The sequence below is a fragment of the Schistocerca gregaria genome, chromosome X (genome assembly GCF_023897955.1).
Source record: "Schistocerca gregaria isolate iqSchGreg1 chromosome X, iqSchGreg1.2, whole genome shotgun sequence".
Lineage (NCBI taxonomy): Eukaryota > Metazoa > Arthropoda > Insecta > Orthoptera > Acrididae > Schistocerca > Schistocerca gregaria.
The window spans coordinates 495,277,589-495,300,246 of NC_064931.1; the positions used below are offsets into that span (position 1 = coordinate 495,277,589).

The 22,658-nt window shown below is 37.7% G+C and overlaps 1 protein-coding gene across 11 annotated transcripts in view; it reads right to left on the reverse strand.

Moving 5' to 3' along the window:
- The window catches only part of LOC126299409 (dynamin), a 117,019-nt gene that overhangs the window by 54,798 nt on the left and 39,563 nt on the right, over window positions 1–22,658 (reverse strand). For 6 of the 11 annotated variants that reach the window (XR_007552797.1, XM_049991303.1, XM_049991298.1 and 3 more), the window contains 2 exons: window positions 22,178–22,297; window positions 7,452–7,658 (listed from right to left, as the gene is read on the reverse strand). Coding sequence is in view for 9 of the 11 variants with exons in the window: in XM_049991303.1 (XP_049847260.1) it covers window positions 7,452–7,658; window positions 22,178–22,297 (327 nt within the window). In the remaining 2 variants the exon portion in view is untranslated. Of the gene's footprint in view, window positions 1–7,451; window positions 7,659–20,615; window positions 20,685–22,177; window positions 22,298–22,658 lie in introns of all 11 variants that reach the window. The other 5 variants (XR_007552796.1, XM_049991301.1, XM_049991296.1 and 2 more) reach the window with 1 other exon arrangement.

Consider the following 22,658-nt stretch of genomic DNA (forward strand, 5'->3'; position numbering starts at 1 on the left):
ATGTCCTCAAGCACTTTCACATATTCTTGTACGGATTTTTTGAACTCATTATGGACCACAAGCCCTTAGTTTTGTTGTTTAATCTTCTGCTTCATTGCCACACAAAGCACCACATCGGTGTGACAATTCCGCTCCTAGCTATGTGGTCTGCGTGCTGGTTATCGGCCACTGACTGACTGGACTCTGGCCACGGTCCACAGCTGCCACATCCACCGCCTCTATATGGTGGGCACAAGCGAGGGGGCTGGTGATGCCCTATCATGATGAGCTGCTTCCTTCTGCCATGGTGAGGGCCATGGGGCCATCACCGCCACTGCCGTTGCATTGTCCCTCAGCACCCATTCCAGCCTCAAGGAGCATCCTTGTTGCAGAGGAGCAGTCTCTACCTACTTCTGGATTCCGCCGTCTCCCGCCTTTCCTTCAGGGTCCAGCGACCTGACACATACTGAAGGACCGTAAGATGCTTCACTGCCACCTGTGCTTCTGGTGCCAGCTGGGCCATCACTGTTGGGTCCTTAACCACGAGGATCTCTGGCACACCCATACAACTAGCCGGTGCCTCCAGTGTCAGCATAGTTCAACCACAATGACGACCTGGACAATGAGATGCTGCCAGCACCATTATCGCCGGTCCTCCCTTACAGTAATTCAGAGGAGGGCAGGGGATACATCAGCCACCATGTGTATCTGCTGACGCAATCGTTCCACCCCCATTCACCAGTTCTGACCCAGAATCTGTTTCCGCTGCTGCCACCTTCAAATGCGGCAGCCACCACAGAACCCATGGACGCGTCATCAGTTGCCACAATGCCCACATGGAGCACCCTTCTGCCAAGAGGGGAGGATACTACAACCCTGTACACAACATCTGGATACACACCATGGCATCAGACCACCAGTGCAATGCACGCAGAGTAGTCTGCAAACAGCAGCTGTGTGGGTCAGCCACAAGACACTGCCTGTGGTTGGTCACAAGACTAAATCTTCCCACTGGACGCATTCTGGATCATCAAGGCTGAAAAAGCTCACGAAATGTGGTCAAATGTGAAGGTTATGGTCACTGTGTTATACAATGTTAGTCGCATAGTGCACCACGACGTTGTACAATGAATAAGTGTACTACTTACAAGCTAAAAGCCATTTCTGTGAAACAATTTTGTCTGTGTGTGTGTGTGTGTGAGAGAGAGAGAGAGAGAGAGAGAGAGAGAGAGAGAGAGAGAGAGAGAGAGAGAGAGAGAGAGAGAGAGAGAGAGAGAGAGAGAGAGAGAGGGGGGGGGGAAGCATGATCATGCACCTGCTCAGTTGCTCGTTAGTGAATTTTTGACCAAAAATAATACTGTTCTCATGGCCCAGCCTCCATATTCACTGGATACAGTTCTATGACTTTCTTCTGTTCCCAAAAATGAAGAAATCCATAAACGGCCACCATTTACAAGAACAAACTAGATTACAAATATATCACTGAGGTAGTTTAAAGCTAATGTAAAGATCTGAGTTCCACAAGTATTTTGAGGATTGGGAAAAAAAGCACTGGCGTAAGTTTATAATATCTACTGGGGGTCAAATTTTAATGGGTTAATATAGATGTAGATTAATATAACAAATTCTTTCCAAAAACCAAAAACTGACCCCCCCTTTTTTTTGGAACACAACTTGGATTTAGTGACAAGGCCAGGAGAAAGGTGGTTGTTATAGCTGTACCGTAGATGCAACCACAACGGAGGGGTATCTGTTGAGAGGCCAGACAAATGTGTGGTTCCTGAAGAGGGGCAGCAGCCTTTTCAGTAGTTGCAGGGGCAACAGTCTGGATGATTGACTGATCTGGCCTTGTAACACTAACCAAAACGGCCTTGCTGTGCTGGTACTGCGAATGGCTGAAAGCAAGGGGAAACTACGGCCGTAATTTTTCCTGAGAGCATGCAACTTTACTGTATGATTAAATGATGATGGCGTCCTCTTGGGTAGAATATTCCGGAGGTAAAATAGTCCACCATTCGGATCTTCGGCGGGGACTACTCAGGAGGACGTCGTTATCAGGAGAAAGAAAACTGGCGTTCTAAGGATCGGAGCATGGAATGTCAGATCCCTTAATCGGGCAGGTAGATTAGAAAATTTAAAAAGGGAAATGGATAGGTTAAATTTAGATATAGTGGGAATTAGCAAAGTTCGGTGGCAGGAGGAACAAGGCTTCTGGTCAGGTGACTACAGGGTTATAAACACAAAATCAAATAGGGGTAATGCAGGAGTAGGTTCAATAATGAATAGGAAAATAGGAATGGGGGTAACCTAGCATAGTGAACGCATTATTGTGGCCAAGATAGATACGAAGCCCACCCCTACTACAGTAGTAAAAGTTTATATGCCAACTAGCTCTGCAGATTACGAAGAAATTGATGAAATGTATGATCAAATAAAAGAAATTATTCAGATAATGAAGGGTGACGAAAATTTAATACTCATGGGCGACTGGAATTCGGTAGTAGGAAAAGGGAGAGAAGGAAACGTAGTAAGTGAATATGGACTGGGGCAAAGAAATGAAAGAGGAAGCTGCCTGGTAGAATTTTGCACAGAGCACAACTTAATCATAGCTAACACTTGGTTCAAGAATCATAAAAGAAGGCTGTATACATGGAAGAAGCCTGGAGATACTGACAGGTTTCAGATAGATTATATAATGGTAAGACAGAGATTTAGGAACCAGGTCTTAAATTGTAAGGCATTTCCAGGGGCAGATGTGGACTCTGACCACATTCTATTGGTTATGAACTGTAGAATAAAACTGAAGAAACTGCAAAAAGGTGGGAATTTGAGGAGATGGGACCTGGATAAACTGAAAGAACCAGAGGCTGTACAGAGTTTCAGGGAGAGCATAAGGGAGCAATTGACAGGAATGGGGGAAAGAAATACAGTAGAAGAAGAATTGGGTAGCTTTGAGGGATGAAGAAGTGAAGGCAGCAGAAGATCAAGTAGGCAAAAAGACGAGGGCTAGTAGAAATCCTTGGGTAACAGAAGAAATATTGAATTTAATTGATGAAAGGAGAAAATATAAAAATGCAGTAAATGAAGCACGCGAAAAGGAATACAGACGTCTCAAAAATGAGGTTGACAGGAAGTGCAAAATGGCTAAGCAGGGATGGCTAGAGGACAAATGTAAGGACGTAGAGGCTTATCTCAGTAGGGGTAAGATAGATACTGCCTACAGGAAAATTAGAGAGACCTTTGGAGATAAGAGAACCACTTGTATGAACATCAAGAGCTCAGATGGAAACCCAGTTCTAAGCAAAGAAGGGAAAGCAGAAAGGTGGAAGGAGTATATAGAGGGTCTATCCAAGGGCGATGTACTTGAGGACAATATTATGGAAATGGAAGAGCATGTAGACGAAGACGAAATGGGAGATACGATACTGCGTGTAGAGTTTGACAGAGCACTGAAAGACCTGAGTCGAAACAAGGCCCCCGGAGTAGACAACATTCCATTGGAACTACTGATGGCCTCGGGAGAGCCACTCCTGACAAAACTCTACCATCTGGTGAGCAAGATGTATGAGACAGGCGAAATACCCTCAGACTTCAAGAAGAATATAATAATTCAAATCCCAAAGAAAGCAGGTGTTGACAAATGTGAAAATTACCGAACTATCAGTTTAGTAAGTCACAGCTGCAAAATACTAACGCAAATTCTCTACAGACGAATGGAAAACTAGTTGAAGCTGACCTTGGGGAAGATCAGTTTGGATTCCGTAGAAATGTTGGAACACGTGAGGCAATACTGTCCCTACGACTTACCTTAGAAGCTAGATTAAGGAAGGGCAAACCTACGTTTCTAGCATTTGTAGACTTAGAGAAAGCTTTTGACAATGTTGATTGGAATACTCTCTTTCAAATTCTGAAGGTAGCAGGGGTAAAATACAGGGAGTGAAAGGCTATTTACAATTTGTACAGAAACCAGATGGCAGTTCTAAGACTCGAGGGACATGAAAGGGAAGCAGTGGTTGGGAAGGGAGTGAGACAGGGTTGTAGCCTCTCACCGATGTTATTCAATCTGTATATTGAGCAAGCAGTAAAGGAAACAAAAGAAAAATTTGGGGTAGGTATTAAAATCCACGGAGAAGAAATAAAAATGTTGAGGTTCGCCGATGACATCGTAATTCTGTCAGAGGCAGCAAAGGACTTGGAAGAGCAGTTGAACGGAATGGATAGTGTCTTGAAAGGAGGATATAAGATGAACATCAACCAAAGCAAAACGAGGATAATGGAATGTAGTCGAATTAAGTCGGGTGATGCTGAGGGAATTAGATTAGGAAATGAGATGCTTAAAGTAGTAAATGAGTTTTGCTGTTTGGGGAGCAAAATAACTGATGATGGTCGAAGTAGAGAGGATATAAAATGTAGACTGGCAATGGCAAGGAAAGTGTTTCTGAAGAAGAGAAATTTGTTAACATCGAGTATAGATTTAAGTGTCAGGAAGTCATTTCTGAAAGTATTTGTATGGAGTGTAGCCATGTATGGAAGTGAAACATGAACGATAAATAGTTTGGACAAGAAGAGAATAGAAGCTTTTGAAATGTGGTGCTACAGAAGAATGCTGTAGATTAGATGGGTAGATCACATAACTAATGAGGAAGTATTGAATAGGATTGGGGAGAAGAGGAGTTTGTGGCACAACTTGACTAGAAGAAGGGATCGGTTGGTAGGACATGTTCTGAGGCATCAAGGGATCACCAATTTAGTATTGGAGGGCAGCGTGGAGGGTAAAAATCGTAGAGGGAGACCAAGAGATGACTACACTAAGCAGATTCAGAAGGATGTAGGTTGCAGTAGGTACTGGGAGATGAAGAAGCTTGCATTAGATAGAGTAGCATGGAGAGCTGCATCAAACCAGTCTCAGGACTGAAGACCACAACAACAACATTGCTCTCTGGCTAACTTTACAAAACGGAAGGAGAAGCTGAATGATATGTGAACAGCAACTAATGCAACTAGTATGTGGTAAGAAGTGACCATGTGGAGTATGAATCTGAAGATTATTGTGTCATGCCTAGGTCTTGTGTCAAGTGTCAGCTCATTGTCATTACTTCTCTGTGTACAGCAGATCTCACTGATAAGGATGATGCCATACCTCATGAGGCTAAACTATGTGGCTGTTACCAAAGAAGTGTTGATTTAACTGTTCATCATTGGTACGAAAACAGATCATCATCAGCAGTACATAACCCAAAATTCATATGGCCAATGATTTAACAGCAGTGGTTACACGATCTACCTATTTTATATCTTCAGATGCCCTAGCTTGTAGCTGTGTATTCAAAATAAAAGTACACAACATTCACTTAATTGTTTCTAGATACATGACTAGCCACTCTGGGGGGGGGGGGGGGGGGGAGGGGGGCGGGGGACAAAAAAGACAATTTTCAACTTTGTCCATGAGGTTATTAGCATGTCATGGAACTCCTCACCCAAGTTCTGGTCTCAGAAGTTGTAATTGTGTGTAATATATGTAATTAAGAAACTAAGTATAGTATGGGTGTTCCTTAACCTTGAAAAATGCTTGTTTAACACTGGAGCCTACACCTGCTACCAATGTTTTAGGAGACATTACTATTTATATTATTAAGACACTATGTCATAAATACTTAATTATCATTCATGTTATTTGTAAAACGTCCTGCAAAAACAAAACAGTTTTCCACTGACCTACAAACAAAATACACGAATTAACCAAAAGAGATTCTTCTAGGTTGGATATTGTGCCTTCACTGATGTTACAAATGCCTTTTAATCAGCAAGACCTGCCACTGAGCTTCTCATCCCGAGTTCCTAGAACCAGAGGTTCACAAAATATCCCATTTACAACTGTGCACTATTTGTCAGTCATTTTGTCATGTGATGCTTTGCACTTCCTTTTCTTTCCTTGTCAACTGTCTCTGCTCTGGCATTTTGAGAATGTGTGTATTTCATCGCATTTTACACAGTAGTATTTCCTTCTACGAGGGCATGCTGAAGAAATTCCTCCAAACTTTTATGTTGAAACCCTTAACACTTTTTAAATAGAACAAATGGTATTAATATTCTACATCTTTATTCTTCATGTCTATATATTTATTTATCAACATAAGCACCTTGGCAACAAACACATTTCTTCCAACAAGAGACCAGACAGTCGATACAATCATGGTAGAATATTTGACTTTGTTGACGGAGCCCCAACCTCCTCTCTGGTTGCACTGCTTCACCACTTACAAAGTGAAGTCTTTGAAAGTATTCAATATGTTTTGGAAACGGATGACAATCAGATAGAGCCAAGTCAGGACTGTACGGAGGCTGATTGATAACAGTGATTGCAATGCACTGGATTGCTGCAGCGCTCATTAGTGGTCTAGCACTGTCGTGCTGAATGAGAGGGTATTCCATGTTTAACTTGATTACAGCATTGCTGCTCACACACCAATGTAGTTACATTACTGGACGCCATGTTACACTCCACAATTCAGAGTCCTCTAGTGACAGAGGGCTACAAATACATAGATACAAAGAATAAAGATGAAGAATGTTAATAACATTTGTTTTACTTAAAAAGGATTAGGAGTTTTCAAATAAAAAATTCATAGGCATTACTTTTCAGCAACCCCCCCCCCCCCACCCCGCCCCCTTTCGTAGTTCAAAAAGTGGATTAATCGTTTAGTGAGAACTAATTTTTGTTTTCTTTCTGTTCAAACATCTCTCAACACATTATGTTTACATCAATTAATTCATCCTCACTATGTTCATCACTACTTTCACATAAATAATTCTATTTAGTATATGGATCACTCCATGTTAGTTCAACCATAAAGTCATTTTTTCTCACCAATCTTCTCAGATTCTGACGAAATCTGGCCAATTTGCTCTTCTTTAAGAAGAAGAACTGATATGAGACATGAATAAGAAACTAGCCTAAAATTTCCAATATAGAAAAAAATACAGCAAAGAAACAAAAAGAACCACTTATTTTGTTTCTCTATGTGAAATCCTATGCTTTGAAGATTATTTTGGGAAGAAAATTTTTAAGATTATCCCTTTCTTTTATTCAATACTCAAGGTAATTAACCTTTTTTTAAAAATACTTTGTAGTAAACAATTACAAAAAGTTAGCAAGAATTATTTCACATTATCACAGTATTAAAAAATTTCAAAGTTTAAAAAGTTTGAAATGCTAGGAAATGGAAAACACAGACAGAGACGAAATGCTAAAATATGGTAGGGTTGCTTATTTCCATATGCAGAACAAATCAGTCACGTTTCATCCCAACCTGGGATAGTAGACAAGATGGTTTTGCTTGACTTTGCATGGATTGTCCCACATCTTACTTCATTTTAACCATTTTCTGACTTTACTCTCTTTCCCTAACAGCCTAAAATCACACATATAAATATAGTGGGTCACTGCAAAATTAGAAAAGAAGCTGAATTACCTGATCTCCAGAGGCATACAAGTGTGCCAACAGCTCACCATTGATAAAGTCCTTTGTATTGTTGATTATCATTAGCATGATTGCTTTTGGGACAAGATCCCTAGTTGTCTTTGTAACTATTTTCATGTAAGAATCAACCAAATTTCTGATTGTTTCAACTTGGCGCTCCAGCTGTGGATCCATCGAAGAACTTCCTTCCCCAGCGCCCTGTTGGTTAAAAATACATTATTTTTCTATTCAGAGGCCAGAGAAACACACTAACACACCATTTTTACATTATATTAGAACAGACTCCATTTTCACTGACATCTATTAATTTCAAACTCTACAATCTACAACTACTAAAAAGATTTCAAAGTGTTGTGCACAATCCCTAGCACTACCTGAAAGAAATTACTCCATGCAAATTAACATGTGCAGACCACACCCTACAACTAAATACTCTAACCATTACTTCTGCTGTGATCCATTATTACAAAGGTTATCAAATTCATTCCTTCAAACTACAATAAATGGAGTAAAGAGCTTACATAAAACTTTATATAGAACTCCATTATTTGACTAAGAGAGAGAGAAAGAGACACGCAAAAATTAATGTATTACATGCTTTTGGAACATAAAGCTGTTGCTCCAGAAATTAATTAACATGAGCAATGCAGTAAGTGTTGGTGCATGTTATTTAAGGATGAGTATGTCAGTCAGCACACAAGCAAACAAGATACAAAACTGTGTAGTTACTAATGTTCCCTAGTTTTGGAGGCAATGTAACATACAGAACAGTTGCCACGAGTAAGAGCAAACAAGGTAGAGAGAGAGAGAGAGAGAGAGAGAGAGAGAGAGAGAGAGAGAGAGAGAGAGAGAGAGAGAGAGAGAGAGAGAGAGAGAGAGAGAGAGAGAGAGAGAGGGGGGGGGGGGGGGGGGGGAGAAGTAGGTCAATACAAGGAAAAGAAAGTAATGACAGAATGGAACATTAAGTATGTTACTTTATTTTTGAGAAGGGAGAAGAAAAATCCTCACAATCACTAATGGCACAAAAAAATTTCCTTAACACAAATCCCACTACCTATCCTAAATATGCACCGTATTTCATAACTGTGCATGAATACATTACGCACAACAGAGAACGCAGAATTTACATATGACTCTGCATTTGTTATTCACAAAATGAATGTAGGCAGGTTTTGCACACAGAGCTGCAAGTTGAAAAGTGTATCCTGAATACTATTACCATAATCACAGTCAACAAATTATGAAAATTTAACAAAAAATATACTCATCCAACCATCATGACATACACAACACAGTACTAATCAACATTAATTTTTTAATTTTGGATGTAGATACTGAAAAAAGACATTATCTTTAAGTGTTTAAACACCAAATCTGCTATTTATTTTTCATTAAGTAGTTTCAATGATAAAGGGCACGCTTATGATATGGTTCATATTGTCATTACTTATGTATTTTGTATGCAGGAATATTAGGGTAGATAGTACTATTTATGTCTTGACACTTAAGGTACCTCAGATCTGTGTTAAAGGGTATCCATAACTGTAGTCACACTTTGTTGTATTATCTTAATCTATGCACATAATATATATTTGTCTTAATTATGGTACATTCATTATCCAGCATGATGTGATCCTCGTAATAACAATAATTTACATGTAGTAGAGAATTTCTTCCTACTGTATTATACTGTGAGTCACAGTGGCTTATTTATCACAGGTGTTATCATAATTTTGACATACTGATGCAAAGACTTTCATTACAAGCTCATACACTGAACAGCCAAAGACACTGGTAATCTGCCTAATGCCGTGTAACACCCCCACAAGCATGCAGAAATGTGGCAACATAACATGGCATGGACTCCATGAATCATAAAGGGCTGTCCACGAATCCGTAGGAGTATGAGGAGGTGGATATCTCTTCTGAACAGCACGTTTCAAGGCAACAGAAGTGTTTCAACTCAGAAGTGTGTTCCTAGAGCCACTCTGTAGCAATTCTGGATGTGTGGGGTGTCGCAATGTCCTGCTGGGATTGTCCAATGCCATCGGAATGCACAATGGACATGAATGGATGCAGGTGATCAAACAGGACGCTTACAGATGTTTCACCTGCTAGAGTCTTATCTAGACGTATCAGGGGTCCTATATCATTCCAACTTCACACACACCACACCATTACAGAGCTTCCACCTGAACAGTCCCCTGCTGAAATGCAGGGTCCATGGATTCGTAATGATGTCTCCATACCCGTACGTGTCTACCCATTTGATACAATTTGAAATGAGACTTGTCCGGCAAGGCAACATTCTTCCAGTCATCAACCGTCCAATGTTGGTGTTGAAGGGCCCAGGCAAGGTGTAAAGCTTTGTGTCCTGTAGCTGGTTGGTTGATTTGGAAGAGGACACCAAATAGCGAGGTCATCAGTCCCATAGGATTGAGGAAGGGCAGGGAACGAAGTCGGCCGTGCCCTTTTCAAAGGAACCATCCCGGCAGCTGCCTGAAGCAATTTAGGGAAATCACAAAAAACCTAAATCAAAATCTCTACCTCTGAAATGCTGTGTCCCATCGCTTGGGCACCGACTGTAACACCACTTGAATCTTGATAACCTACCATTGTAACAGCAGTAAGTATTCTAACAACTGTGCCACACACCTGTTGTCTTATATAAGCATTGCCAAATGCAGCACCATATTCTGCCTGTTTTCACACCTCTGTATTTGAATATGCCAGCCTATACCAGTTTCTTTGGCATTTCAGTGTATAATCTCTATTATCAAATAAGAGACTTCAAACTAGACACTGAAAATTATAGATGTATAAAACACTATCTTATGTTTCCTTGGAACAGTGCTGAAAAGGAAATTAAAATTTGTTTCATAGCTGTGATGTGATGGTGCGTCACACTAAATATACTCAGCAATATTAATATAATCGTGAAGTAAACTGAATATACCGGAGATTATATATGACTCATACAAAATTCTTTCATCACAATCTGTGAAAATTGTGATCACACCTTCGATAAATTTTGCCACTGTGAAATACAGTATAAACTAATAACAACAAATTCTTTGTTGTATATGGAATACTGTTGTCACATGGATCACACCATGTTGTATAATGAAGGTATCAGAATTAATATATATTAACATAATACAATAAGGAGTAACCACAGTCGTGACATACTCTAATACAGGACCTTAAGCGTCATGACATAAATAGAACTATCCACACCAAATACACCCTTTATACAAGATAACTACTTAAGATTATTAGCCACAATCAACATATCCACTTGCAAGAAGTTTTGTTCTCTGTAATAGGGGGCTTGAGAAAATGGCCAAAGCAAAAAAACTATTCAACCAGAAAATAAACAGTAACTTTGGTGTTAAACAGTTAAAAATTTTAATAATTTCTTTTCTTCACGATAAAATTTAGTTCCACATACTGCCCTAGTGCTTGTGATAGAGATAAACTATTTTAAAAAGCAATATTATAGTCACTAAACTCAATTCTAGCAGCACACCACCTTCTTTCAATCAGCCTATAACAACAACTTATTTGACGGTTCATTTCTGTACATTAATTTTATTTACACAGCCCCAGCACACAACAACAGTACCCACTTGTTGCTAGAAATCTTGATTATTCAAGTTTTGTTACTATTGTTAAAAAAGATCCCTGAAATGAATGTTGTGCCCGACTGATTTGAGGTTGTTTTAACAACTGTGCATATAAAATTAAATTTTAAACATTTTGCTTTTAATGTGAACCCAAGCAATGTTTCATATTTACAGTTACACAACATCAACATCAGGAGAGTGATCTCTTATTATGAAAAATATGTTTTTCAGGTTGTTGAAGTTTCATTTAGCCAAGATCACGTGAATTCGTATGCGGAGGATTCGTTTTGGCATACTTTAATTGCCATCTTCAAATCTAAAATTTGTTTTTACATTCAGAACAACATTTTTCAAAATATGTGCATTACATACCCTTAACACACATCAATTTAGTGCCATTGTATGCAGTGCACTGTACACAAAATGTTACTTGCTCTGTCCCTGTCGGCAACTGACAGCACACTGCCTAACAATAGTCAACTGGACTGTATTACAGTATTACCAGATGGCAGTATGGTCCTACTTAATAATTTGGAAAACCTAATACATACACGTTTTCTACAATACATACACTGAGGACAGTGCTCTTCACTTGTAAAATCTCTTTTTATAATATTTAAAACAATTTGAAAACTGTTTCTTATTAAGAGACACAAAATGGCCTTGTCCGCTCGCTGCAAAAAGGTGCACCATTTAAAAGCAGACAATCCAAATTATCAGCATCTTTTGAAACATCATAACATAATTTCATTTCAAAGTTTGCGTGATGAAAACCACAAGTGGTTACATTTTACACACAAGCAATTCTGCAGATATGGTTAACTTGAAAAACTTAATATATGCATATAACACACAGTTCATTGTCCAGTTGTTTATCAAGCATCTGGCAATATTAAAGCACAATGGGTTTCAGATCATAAGCATTGTTGGAGGTCAACTACACTAATGGTGAGGACACTGCTATGTGCACAGTGTGAATGATGATTTTTCAAAAGATACAACATGCCATATAGTATGTCCCTAGGTTAAATTTACCAAAGCTCAAGATGAGCTATCTTTAAACACGACCCTAGGTTTCACCAACATTGTCCCCCCTCTCTCTGGCCAGTTTCTACTCCCCTCTTCCCACAATACTTTTCACCACTGATTACAATGTTTACCAAAATATAGATGGTTTTACCTGTTGCAAAGGTACATAGATATTGTATTATGAGAAACTGTACATCTTCAATTTATAAATAAACTGTCATACTGACTGTAACAGCATGTTACTGATTATGTTAACTGGTACAGATGTACTTTGTATCACTCTGTAATATTTGGGTTTGATGACTATATCAAACTCATCAATACGGATGAACTCTGCCTGTAATTAACTGTCATATTGTTACTGTAAGAACAAACATAAAGGTTGCAAAATGTAAATTAATGGTCTGTTGAGAACATAAACAAAATGTCTCCTTAAAAGCCAATTCCTCTCACACGTGTAGTCCATTGCACTTGTGGTTTTCATAATGCAATCTTGAGAAATTATCTCATGTTTTGAAAAGGTGTCAGTAACTTGGATTGTCTGCTTTTAAATGGTGCACCAATTTGCAGTGACCTGACATGGCTACTTCTTGTCTGATAATAAGAAATTGTTATCAAATTGTTTTAAATATTACAAAAAATATCTTAGAAGTGTTGAGTACTGTATCATTGTACAAATAATACAAACACAGAAAAGATGTATGCATTTGGTTTTCCAAATTATTAAGTAGGAGCTTGTTCCCATCTGGTGGTACTCCATAACTCAACACTACTGCTAGGCAGTGAGCCATCAGCTGTTAGCATGACCAGAGCAAATAACATTTTGAATACAAGATGTATTTTTATGAATGTGCATCACAGGTATAGTTTTATTGTTTGAAGTAGGACACAACAATAATGTTGTCTGCTCCAGCTAGGTATATACACCTCGGATACATTTTATCATACTTTTGATGTTGGATGTTGCATAACTCTTTTTATTTATATTACAGTTAAGTAACTATGTTTTCGGGATTAGAAGACAGTGCACCACATACAGTAGCACTACATTGATGTATGTTAAGAGTATGTGATACCCATGCTTTGAAAAAAATTTGTTCTAAATGTACGTTAACTATTAATTGGTAAAAACTGTTGGAACTAGTATTGTAAATAAAATTTCATAAAACTATTCATCCACAAATGTAATTCATGTGATATGGGCTGAATAAAATTTCTACAACCACAAGATTATATTCTTTCATTTCACATTTACACTGACAGCTGCATGAAGCCACCCACGGGGGACCTTTCTCAGAGCTGATTCCAAATACATATGATACACTGAAAGTATCTTAAGAACCACTGGACAAAGACATAGGCTGACTTTATGGAGAAATGGTCAATAAAATTAAACTACAAACCAATTAAAATTAAACTACAAACCAATACGCATTCAAGGAAAAATTTCTACATTTAGAAACTCAGTATGAGAGCGAAGACTTTTGAAACTCTTATTCAGCAGTAGCTTCATAAACACGAAATTGTGGAAAAACTCATAGCAAGTGGAGTGGTGGTACACATTATAAATTGAATTTATCACCATCAGATGATGTCTGGAAGCAGAATATTTGGTGATATGCTGCATGTATTTTACATTAAAAATCAAAGACCGTAGTAACTACAAAGAGCATTACAAATTTAATCAAGATAGACCCTGGGAATATCAACTTTTCAGATTATGCAAGAAGTAGGTCTCCATCAGTAACAATATTATATAAATGATGTTTTTATCAGCCAATGCAAGCTTCCTAACTGATATAACATTGCAACTAAAAAGCTGAGGTAGTATTTCTAAAATAACCACGAAAACATTTAACAGTAAATACATGGCAATGTTTTCAGTATTTATCTCTTAAGCCTCCAGATAAATGATGATGTGGACTTAGAAGACATTTAAAAACCTTAGAGGACTAATGAATGAAACTTAGGGCATAAAAATTGTGTGTATAAACTGCAAGTCCTTTATATTTAACTCATTACAGAATATGTTTGTTTATACACTCCAGATGGTACCATTCTTCACCACATATTCATTGTAACTAATAATTTTTTTTCCACTTCTATCTTGTACCATAACTATTACAGTAAATACTACAGCACTAGAAGTTTTGACTTCACACAAATTATGTATTCAGAATGCACGAAACTACTTCTAAGTCACGTTACACAACACATCCGATCAACTGTCTGTGGTTATTTGAAATTTTAATCCTGAAATAATTCTCAGCAAGTGTGCACGCAAGCTGGAGAAACATTTTGATGTAATTATACTTTAAACTATTTCTTTCAATTCGTCGTGTGCCTAATGAATGCAATTAAAAATGATGGTACATCCTTAAAGGTCTGTAAAAGCCAAAATCAAATGGGTTACTCATTTTTCTCCTGTTTTATTGCAAGTATTCTCTGTATGGCCAATAATTTTAAGTGCAAAATACTTTCTGACCAAACCAACATAGTTGCTGCACACATCCTATAACTAGGAAAACTGTATACACAAAATCTCAAAGAATTAGCTATGTTTACTGCCAATTATCTATGCACACAAATTATTTATTGAGTACTCTCCGCTCCCTGACAAAGGATCTAGCATGGAAGTAATGACTTGCTCCAAAATCACAATATGTAAGAATGCAGTATTACTTTGTGCAAATCAAATCTTTTTTCCATATAAGTTGTTTCCTTTGTTAAACTATAATGAACTTTTACATCAGCATCAGGGAGGAGGGGAGGAGGAGGAGGAGGGGGGGAGGGAGGAGGGGGAGGGGGGAGGATGGGGCTAATACTCTTCACACCCATTTATCACACATTTAACATTAGAACCAACCAAAATCTTCTAGTACAGAATTATATTATTTGTCGCAGAGTGAATATGTGTTTCAACAATGGTCTCGTCTTTCGACTGTCTTACTCATGCCTCTGCTACAATTTTCCATAAAATGTACCCAGATCAAAGCCATGCAGCAACCTAACTGCCCCATAAAAGGACTAATTTGGTGCAACAGGTTTTTTTAAAGGCAGGGTGCACAAACTCCAGTTCTCTATTGCTAAAGATATCTTGACTGTTAAACCCATCTAAACAGAGTTATAGATCATATCTAAGTGCACTGACATTAATTGCATGCTGTTTTACATCACATGAACTGCCATAAGATACGAGCAAGCTAACATATGTACAAACCTCATAGCCCTCCAACAAGATTGAAAGACGAAAGAAAAAAAAATAAAAATCATGTTTAACGTTTCAGAGTAAACTATACTTACTTACTGACTAGACTACATTTTCTGTACATGGATATTTTCCCCTTCTAAAATACAAGTGGCCTGGCTTGAAAAGAAAACTATCGGCATCTGCTGAAAGTACAGCAAACCTGAATTTTGATGCTTTCTGCTATAAAAAATGAAGGTAGCAAATAATTGAACAATATAAGAATACAGAAACTCTGATAATGCCAAATCAGGGTGGGGAATATGCAATAAAGCCTAATTTGACAAATAACCACAGGTCAGAGCTGCACCACTGTGGAGCTATGGCTATAAAACAGTTGCCATTCAATGACAAAGGAGCAGAAGTTTTTCCACTTAGTGGAGGTGAGGTGTTTCTAGCAGTGTGGTTTTGTCCTACTAAATGGGTGAGCTACACAAACAGTATGTTATCCAACAATTACTTTGCTTATGAAGCGAAATGACGCATTGTTCTTGATGCAAGAAGGCATGCTGAACATTTCCCAAGCAGGAGACCAGTAGTCACCACCTTTAGGGTGATGGGTCAGCATTTTAGAGAAATGGTCATATTTGCACCCAGACAGGACACTGCATAGTGGCATATAATAGTGGGACTCCAGAGTTAGAGAAAGGATTATTCCCACATTTTGAAATACCTCCAACCAGCAGCACGACCAAAGCTCATCAATTCTGTTGCTCAACTCCATGTTTTTGGAATGACTTGCATCCTTGCTATGTACAAAAGGTCCATGTTTCGAAGGAAAATTACCCAAGATGTGCATATTTTTATTCCTTCATGTTTAGGCAGAGCCAGCATTCCAACAATGTCAATTTTACCTACTTCATCTTATTTACCGCAATGGCTATTTCTCTAAGCAAGGAAAAGTTAACTCTTTAATTGTTGTGGATGTGTTAACATTTCCTGCTCTGCCACTTCCATGGTGCTGAGAATGTGTTAAATGTGGCCCCTGGGTTTTCAGATGCATCACTGACATGTATGTCTGTCCTGTTCTGCGGACCTCTTACTGCTGCGGGCAAGTTACTTCTGTATCTCAGTGAATAAAAAACTTTCGAATACTTGTCATACAACATATCACCTGCAATACACCTCCTTTCAATACCTTTAATCATTTATGGAGTATGATGACTGTTATGACCATATGATTAATAATGCAGAGAGACTGAAATGGTAGCACTGCACGCTACCGTCCATCGAGTACAACAATCAATAACTTGAGAAGAAACTGAGATATTGTTCTGTTCTAAACTTTAAATGAAACTTTAATATCTTATTTACATTTCGTATACTGCAATTGAAGAGCTAAGATCAGCCTTGCACAAAGTTTAAGCAATGCGTTTGTACTTCCGCAAAGTTTTTAAAATTCCGGCAATTTTTTTTACTTTATTTGATGCAGCATGTAACTGCGACAAATAACAAAAAGAAATTCAGTCCTTCATCGAGCGACGATATCAGACTGTAAGGTGTACGAAAGCCAATTTTTTCACCTAATAATTTTCTTAAAATTGAATGGTAAGTATTTCACAGCAATTACAATGCTGTCTCTCAGCACAGGTAGAGCTTCTGGCAAGCAGTACAGCCACAAAAAAGTCGCACTCAGGACACAATGCAGCAGTGAAAGGGTTAATATCATGACTGTAATGGGTGTGTATGTTACAATCCTTACAGCATTGAAAAGCATAGTCATCAAGCAAGATTTTTGGTAAATGTCTGGAATGGAACTGTACAAGACAACTTGATCCAACCCTTTTGATCCATCTCATCGATTAAATAGACAGAATTATTTACGATTTTTGCAAGTGGAATTGCACACTGCTGCTGGAAGACTGTTTCCCAAATATATGCTGAACGATGCTGTATCAACACGTTAATGCTCCACTACATTGCACTTTGGTACTCCAGCAACAGTTAACTGATTTGGGACAGTGGTTCCTGGGAGTGGCTTCCAGATCGCCAGATTTAAAATCTGATGCATATTTGTGGTGGCCTTATGAAGAATCACATTTACTGAACATCAGTTAACACCTGTGAACATACAGTCACATGAATTTTTGAGCACTCGACAATAATTTCTTCTACAACGTCCACTTTATAGCAATACTGGCGCCTGAAATATCAAATACTGAAAAATCAAGAGTAATTTCCGTTTTCTTTTTTACCAAGGTCTTAATTTAAAATTACTGATCTATTCGTTAAAGTTCATTCGAGTTCCCTGTACATTAACAAAAATTAAAAAGTAACCTTCAGATTTTATTTCCACTACTTACTGCGACACTGTAATGTAGATTACTGTGTTAATAATTTAATGATATTATGATAGTTCTAATAAAGTTGATTGAATAACCGAAGTCCATCTTACCAAACAAGGTGTTTATAGGAATTCAGTTTGTCTCATGACTGTCCAGCTTAAAGCCTGAGCTAATTTAACCAGTAACTGCAATTTTTGGCACAAGGAGTATTAGAAGGGACAAGTTACGTTAAACATGCATACACTTGCACGCTACTTGTTGATAGGCTGCTATTTTATCACCAAGGCTCCACTGTGAAGCATTTTTGTTGAAAAGGTTATTTTGCAAACTGGGCTCTATTTTATATCTCTTAACCTAAAACGACCGTACTGCCCTGCATACACTCACAGGAAAATCAATTTCTGCAGAGTAGTAAATAAACTGTGAGCAATTTCTCTGCATGTAATAATTTTCTAATGGGATTGTGTTTCAAATGCAATTATAATGAAATATTCTATGAATAGGTGGATTTTTAAAAGCCCTATTTTTGTATACAATCAAGAACGTATCCTTGGAAAAGTAATATCGGGCACTGTGTGTTCAAGTTTTTTATGAACTGACATTCAAAACATGTGCTCTATTATTCAATGTACTACTGACGTGTTCTTCCAATAGCTGTACACTAAAAATTAAAGTCTAGAATGTGTGCACATTTCTGGAATGCAATTAAAGGCTAACATTTTTTGGTAGGTTGATATTCCATAAACATGTATGTCCTCCGTAAAGTACAGATTACACTAGTTCCTTCTACTTTAAGCTTCAGTTTAATGAGAAACCCGAATGATCTGTCAGACATTAGTGTTAAAAATGTTGAACCTGCCAGGAGTAACTGGTAATTCAAACATCTGGCATTAAATAAAAAACAGAGGTACTTATTCACAATCAATGGACATATGTTGAAAACTGAACTGATTTAAGGTGACGCATGCTAAGATTCGAACAGTTACTATTATGCCTGATCCAGTTTAATCAATGCATGCAATGAAAAATACATTATTTTTTTTTTTTTTTGTAAATTGAAATGAAAGTTTATCAGAGACAAAGTTTATCAAATAAATCACATAAAACCCACAATTTACTAGAGACACTAATTTAAATATCTGTTAATCACACACAGAAACTAGAAAATCCAGCAAGTAAAAGTTGACATGTAGTAATATTTAGGAAAACATATAAAGCAACAGCTACTTGTTAGGACTGCACTATCTGCAATAAAGTTACAGCTGAATTAACCACAACTTATAAATATGATTCCATGACTTCTACTGTAGTGCTATAACTCTAACTGAAGATTTTATTAATTTTTTAGTGCAAAGTAATTTCAGATAACAGTTCCTTTTAAAAAATTAACCCATTTTTACAAACAAAACAGTTTTAATCAATATTTGATATATAGGAACTTTCATAAAATATAAACACTTTTACAGAACACTATGAAAAACATCCAATGAAATGGAATCAGCTGCAGGCTTCCATAATAGGAAATAACATCATGATTTTGTAATGCTCTCTGGTCAGCCTTTAAAATATACTTTAAATTTTGATTTCTATAGGTCATCATTTATTATGTCAATGGCATAGTCTTGGATAGAGCAGCCACCTGATCACGGTAATTAAGTAATGTTGAGCACAGTTACTACTTGGATGGGTGACTTTCTGGGAATACCAGGTGTCATAGGTTCAGGGACATGCAAGTCACCGAAGTGGCAACGAACAGAGAGAGATTCGCAGCAGGACACTGAGCCATACATCATCATCATCATCATCATCATCATTATTACTACTACTAGGGATGCCAGCATGGCTTTCTTTGTGAAAAATTTTAACTCATTAACAGGAAATATATGTCAACATATGCACACAAGAAGACTAGAGCTCCAGTCACAGCTTTGAGAGAAACAGAAGACTAATTTGGGCAAAGAAAATATATTGCCAGGATTTTTTTTATTTTTTTGGGGGGGGGGGGGCAGGGGGGGGGGGGACGTGACTTCCCCACCCTCCTTTCTACTCTTTCCTTCCTGGAAAAAGAACCTGTTCTTCTGAAACCAACGAGTAGTGCAATTTATTTTTATGTATTTCTATTGGCAGTACAGGAAGGCAGGTACACCTAAGGGTACACACCTGTCAGCTGTACACACACACACACACACACACACACACACACACACACACACACACACACACAGAGCAGAGAAATATTAATTATTATAGAAATGATTGTGTCTGTCTTATGTAATGACATCATGGTGCAGTTCAAAAAGCTGTCTACAACCTGCTATCATACTACTAAAATAGAGAAATTGTTCATGACCTAGGACCAATTTCAAAAGTTTCTCTAAGTATGGAAAACAGACTTGAAACTAACAATATTTGTCCTAAACCGGGAAAAATGCATTGAGTAAACTCATCAATAAACAAAGTTGCTTACTGATTTTCGTGTGTGTGTGTGTGTGTGTGTGTGTGTGTGTGTGTGTGTGTGTGTGCTGCGCGCGCGCGCGCTCGCGCTTTTTCTCCTGTTAATAAGCCGAGTATAGCACACATCTGCCCACGCACTATCTTCTGTAACGTGTAAAACAGGTCAACACTTTCGTTCTATTCTCCAAGAACCCCCCCCCCCCCCCCCCCAAATTAATCACACATATTCTTTCAAATACACACATTTACAGGGTAAGGAAACACCTTCATAAATACTGACAAGCATTTGAAGTAATTCAGCCATGTAAAACAAGGGAAGCTCTAATTTTAATGAGAAGCAAAATATTAAAACAGTTGATACAAGAATGGATCAAAATGTCACTAAATACGGTAACAATTACTCTCCAGGATTTTTTTTCTTTTCTTTTTTTTTTTTTTGCTACACTACATAGTAGTGCCATGGAATCTCAATGTTAAGAAAACAATTAAACAAATAACTTAAGTATAACAGCACCAGGTCCGATGACTTCACTTCTTCGACAGCTGATCTGCCACTCTTGCCAGACTCAACACTTACCCTAACCTAAAAGAGGGAAAAGAACACACATATTTTCAACCTGGAGAAAAAAAACACATTGATCTGAGTAGTTGGTGCATAGTCATTTACGTTTATACACTGGCAAACAGGCAGTGAAATTGCAAGTGCGCACACACAGAAATACCATCCTCATTTTGATATTCACTACCCCAAAAGTTACCACTAACACACAAACCTTTGGAGGTCAAACACTCAGATCCGTACCATATGTTGTGTTTTGACAGAGTATCAACCGAAACACCGATTTAGTTTGTGCTGTCATCCAGCAAAAGATGTGTAAACGGTAATTAAAAGTAACATCAGAACTGTGGAGTATAGACAAACCACATCGGTGAGCTCTGAATACATAGACCTCTGGTAGGTGAGTTGGTATATCTTCAGTGTGTTGCACTGAAGGTACCTATACTGTACCTTTGTATAGCTAACATCACACCTATCTATACACATGTTCTGACAAAAGAACATTGCTACAAACTCCAAAAGGCACTTTTACATGGCAGAAAAATGTTCCCCAAATAAAAATTACAAGTGTAATTTGTTTTAAAAAAAAATCGCCGCCATTAGGATTCGAACACGTGATCTTTAATACAACAATCTGATGCTCTACCAACTCACCTACCAAAGATCTTCACTATCAGAGTTCAGAGATACAGTTTGCCTACATTCCGAACTTCTGGTGCTACAGCATGAACTACATCGGTGTTTCAGTTGATACTCTATTGATACACAGTGTTTGGTATCGATCTGAGTGTCCGACATCTGGAGGTTTGGGTGTAAGAAATAACTGGTGCCATCCACCACTGCTACAAAATTAGAAAATTCAAGTCCGATGTTATTTTAACATGGTTGGTGATACTTTTTATTAAGTATATCAAATGAACTTTTTGTAGTGAAAGTATGAATATCCAGCATATTCAATCATATGGCTATTTCTATGTAATTGTGTTTTACCATTATCATAAAATGGAAAGTATTACCAGTTAACAGAAATTATTACTGACGGGACAGTTTGTTGCAATGCATTAGAATAAACTAATTGTTACTGGTATTTTAAACATGAGAAATATTTTCCGGTATATTTCTTTATCATCACTTACCCCATATGAAGAAAATGAATTCACCGAGTCAAATCAATTAACAAAATCTCCTCGAACATATCTTATTCCAAAAATTAAAGAAAGAATGCAACTAACAATTTTCACATAAGAGATAAAAAAGAGAAATAACACACAAATTGCTACAAATAACCAGATAGCAACAGGCTGTAAGAAAATGCAAACATGCCACAAGAAAACAATGTTAGCACTTTAAGAGTAATTATTTAAAAGGATTACTTGTATGCATGAGGAGGCAACAATTTATAGACTAAACAAGAGATATTTAGTTCAAATAGTGAACAATCTATTCTCCTCTTTAATGATAATTAAAAGATTTTACAACTGCAACTTTACAAGAAGATATAAACAACAAATACCAACCTCCTCCCCATTGGCTTGCTCTGTTGACTTCTCTGGATAAACCCCTGCTCGCAGGAATGATGCTTTCCACGAGTCAACATCATCTTGGTTCTCACAACTCAGCTCCAACTGCTTGTAATCCTATTTTACAAACAAAAGCAACTTATTCAATTTGATGCAGGAAACATGTCAACAAAAAAGGTAAATATTCTATGACCTGCTCAAAAGGGGCATATCCAAGACCTAAATGGAGAGGAGAAGAAAGGGGGTGGGGACTTAGTTTAGTGGTGAATAGCAAAATAGTTTAGATATTTCATGACAAAAGATTCTGGGTATATCTGCCACTAGTCAGTACCTACAATATGTTCTGCCTTCTACAAAATTATGCTGTAATGGTATCATTTTGTGTGTATCGGGGCAAAACTAAAGTTCTTACAAAATTGTTGAGGCTTTCGTGGCCACTTGTTGACAAACTGCATATTGGCTTCTGTCTCTGGTTCTT